The following is a 4,205-nucleotide window of genomic DNA, read 5'->3' on the forward strand; positions in this document are numbered from 1 at the left end:
AGAAATTCATATCATGATGATTCCACTGAGTATCATAGTCTTGTTGGAGTACTTCAAGACTTTTACAAGATCTGGCATCACTTATGTCGTGAGGCAAGTGTGTTTATTTATGCATGATCTAAAAAATTCAACACATGTCTACCTTAAAGCGTGTCATTTAATATATTCAAAGTACTCTTGATTTTGGTTTACATCTATATACTTCCTCCATTGCTAATCTCGTCACATATACTGATGCATATTGGGGTGGATGTCTAGACACAAAAAGGTCCATTTCTGGGTATTATGCATGGACAACCTCATCTCTTGGTGACCAAACAACAACCTAGATTGTCTTATTCCGGTGTTGAAGCTCAATATCATTGAGTCGCTAATAAGTATATGATTCATGTTGGCTTAGGAATCTTCTTTTGGAACTACATTGCTTTTTCTCGAAGGTGAAGATAGTCTATTGTGAAAATGTAAGCACTGTGTATCTCTTCGAAAATCATGTTCAACATCAATATACTAAGCTTATTAAGATGGATATTCACTTTGTGCATGAGAAAGTAACTCGTGGAGAAGTTCGTGTGTTACATATTCCTTATGACATATATTCTCAGTCAATGAATTCCCCCAATTATTTCCTCCAAGGTGTGGGTCAGCCCAGGTGACCAAAGATGACCTCGAAGCTCCAATAAATCATAGCTTTACACGTAACAACAAGTATTTATGGGCAACTATTTCGGGTCGGCCAAAGGCCTAACACGAATGACCCAACTCCAAAGCAACCTCGTTGAAGGGTGGCGAGCAGGTGGAGTCTCGTCAGAAGGCCTCACACCTAATTGAGTTATTGATCCATCAATCATCATATCTGATTAAATTGTCTCCCGCAACCTGCACCAAATGAAGCGAGCACAATTTTAACCATATTTCATATATAAATGTGTCACACACCATAACAGGTATATTAATTCATTTTCACTCTAGCAAGTTACATCTTTTCGATTTCACTAACTTTAAAGTTTGAGTGCTAACCATGTAGTCCATCCCGCTCCATCATAATAGAAACTCATACCACAAGACTCCTCTTTACCACGTTAAATAATTTATAAAATATAACTTTTTAAATTTGAATTTCAAAAATTCTCCTCCACAATTCTCAAAAGAATTAGTATGATTAAAGTTTGATATAGCCACTTTTTTTATTATAAAAAGTTCATAATATTTAAGATTTATTTGAAAACGTGATACAAATTTAGAAGCCAATCTATAGTTCATTTGAAAGAGATAAAAAAAACAAAGTGGGTTCTATCAGCATTTCAACCATATAAACTGAAGTTCCCTAAACATAACAAAGAGAATAAGATTTCCTAATGAGATGATGAAGGTAATCTCACCTTATCCACATGCCAGCCATAAGCTATCTTTATCATCCACACAAAGTCGATGTAAGAAAACAAATAGTAGTAACATTTATAATATTTAAAAAATAATAATAGTAATGCCACAACAACAAGCCTTATTTCACTAAATAATAATTAATGTAGTGTTCTAAATAAAAATCCACCGAGGCATATAGTGGGTCCTAAAACTATGTGTAAAATAGAGAACAAGATTTGCCAATAGGAAATCAATGCAATCTCACCTTATCCACACGCCAACCACAATCTTTTTCCTCCTTACAACTTAAACTTGACTTCATTTTTCTCTCATCATTGGACTCTCATCCACATCACAGATCACCACAACTAGCTAGCAATTCAATCCATATACACACATGGCTGCAATGAACTCAAGTGTATTGGCATGTAGCTATGCCATCTCTGGTTCTGACCTCAATGCAAAGCTCATTTCCATGCCCTCTGTTGCAACACCAGTCGGAGTCTCAGGCTCCAAGTTGCCATCCATCAAGGCCCAGCAAGCCAGAATCCCCAAAGCCAAACAATCGGAAGGAAGGAGAAATGCCCTTGCCTTATTAGCAGCTACTCTTTTTACCACTGCTGTTTCAGCCAACAATTCATCCGCTAATGCTAGTGTATTTGATGAATACCTTGAGAAGAGCAAGGCCAACAAGGTACTCTAATAAATCCTCACTTGTCTGATAGACTTTGTCAGAGCCGTCTTAAGTTTTCAGAGGTTGCAGTCACAATATGACTATTTTTTTATGAGATTCTCAATTAGCCATAGTTTAAGTATTTTAAGAATTAGGCCATGGATGGTAGTTTACTTTGCGCGCCCTCAAAACGGTTTTGATAGATGTTTAGATGTTTTACTCTCATGTAAGATTAATTTGATTATATGTATTTGTATATTATGTAGGAATTGAATGACAAGAAGAGGTTAGCTACTAGTGGAGCAAACTTTGCAAGAGCATATACAGTGCAATTTGGTACTTGCAAGTTCCCTGAGAATTTCACTGGTTGCCAAGATCTAGCTAAACAGAAGGTCTCACTTTCTAACTCAAATCTTATTAAACCTCTTTTATTTCAATAATGTGAATTTGCTAATGCTAATTTTTCCTTGCTTTCATTTATGCAGAAAGTACCATTCATTTCTGAAGATTTGGATCTTGAATGTGAAGGAAAAGACAAATACAAGTGTGGTTCTAATGTTTTCTGGAAATGGTGAAAAAATGACAACATTTTATTTGCCTAGTGTTGCTCTCTTTGAATTGTATCCAACTTCTCCTTGATAATATACCATATTCCTTTGCAGTGTTTATGTTATTGGTTTTAATTAAAATTGTTCAAAGCTTTAAGATTTATGAAATAGGCATATATGTGGTTCCTAGTTGACTTTACAGCATGCACATTCTGATGTGCACTGCCAGCTAGAATTTTTTTAAGACAAAAGAAATATTATATAATTAAATTAAAAAGAATCAAGGCATGATACATGCCAAAGCAGTACCAGCCACCACATAAATTTAAAGATCTAAACAGTATGTTTTATATAACAAAGTCATCACCAATACCATATAGCCCTTGAATTCCTACCATACCTGCCCAGACACAAATCAAACCGATAGAGTTAGAGACTCTACCTGTTCAGTTCTTTTATTCTGCCAACATATTTATCTCATCGAGTCGCATTTTTCGGCACCACGGTCATCAATTCACGTTTAATAATTTATATGACATATGCAACTGGCCATGGCCATCCAAAATCTAATGATCGCAGAATACTGTACTGCACCAGAAAATCTCAATAGACAGACCATTAGAAACTCTTGAGCCAATCCAGCAGGATGCTTGAACCTGAATACCATGATATTTGTTGATACCTTTTCGTTGACATCTCTATAACCTGAGAAATATTATATATAGAACTATTATGTTTCAAATAAAGCCACCTCCACGAATAAGTTTTGGCATTTTCTGCAGTCTTTTCCACTTCAATTTTCTTGCTGCAAAATATATTTTCATTTCGAGTTTTCCATATACTCCATATGCAAGGGTACCACATTTCAACAATCGATCTTCCATTGCCTAGCAAACATTCGAACTGCTCGCGGTGTTTCAACACTTCCTTCTTCAGAGCCGAAGATATTGTGAGCCATCAACAAACAGATGACCGAACACCTGAAATTTTAGACAAAAAAAAGAAAAGAAATGCTCACTCCCACACAAGACATTAGTAATTTTTCCGCTCGATCACTCTTCTTTTCATTAGGGTATCTTTAGTGATTCATATTATTTGAAATTAGTTCATTATACGCTTCTTTTATGCATAATTCATTTGTTGAGTCCACTATGTCCATTTCTAATTCTAATTGAGATATATCCCTCCTCTATATTAAACTTCCTGTACCCGTGATCTAGAACATCATCTGACATTCCCATATTTGTTTACCGTAGGTGTGTTTTTATAAAGAAAAAGGGTTCTGGAAAAGGAAGTTACTTTGTTAAATTTCAAACTTGAACATATGATAAAATTTATGTGTATGTCGAGCAATGGCTCAAATATGCTAGATGAAATCTTAGAAGTTGGTAAGATGTCCAGGATGTGAAAGGAATAAGATTTGATTTCAGCTTCATGAACAAGACAATCAAAACCCTATCTAAGAAGTTTGTCACTTATGAGAAGAAAACTGAATTTCTGATGATGGACCACATGTCTCAGCAACCTGTTCAACATGTGTCCCCTCAACACATAAATTACAAGAATTTTGATTGGAGATGTCATCATTGTGGAAAATATGAACACATAACCTATTGTCATAG

The 4,205-nt window shown here is 35.3% G+C and overlaps 1 protein-coding gene across 2 annotated transcripts; it reads left to right on the plus strand.

Annotated features, from left to right (window-relative positions):
- Nucleotides 1-1,627: 1,627 nt before the first annotated feature.
- On the plus strand, nucleotides 1,628-2,703 carry LOC131655524 (photosystem I reaction center subunit N, chloroplastic). Of its 2 annotated transcripts, none has more exons than XM_058925380.1 (3): nucleotides 1,628-2,056; nucleotides 2,302-2,427; nucleotides 2,525-2,703. In XM_058925380.1, exons 1-3 carry the CDS (start codon nucleotides 1,760-1,762, stop codon nucleotides 2,672-2,674), a joined length of 573 nt encoding a protein of 190 aa, XP_058781363.1. In that variant the 5' UTR covers nucleotides 1,628-1,759; the 3' UTR covers nucleotides 2,675-2,703. The 2 variants fall into 2 exon arrangements, with proteins under 2 accessions (XP_058781363.1, XP_058781362.1); XM_058925379.1 differs by having other exon boundaries at nucleotides 1,637-2,056; nucleotides 2,521-2,703.
- Nucleotides 2,704-4,205: the final 1,502 nt, after the last annotated feature.

Source organism: Vicia villosa, linkage group LG3 (genome assembly GCF_029867415.1).
Source record: "Vicia villosa cultivar HV-30 ecotype Madison, WI linkage group LG3, Vvil1.0, whole genome shotgun sequence".
NCBI classification, from domain to species: domain Eukaryota; kingdom Viridiplantae; phylum Streptophyta; class Magnoliopsida; order Fabales; family Fabaceae; genus Vicia; species Vicia villosa.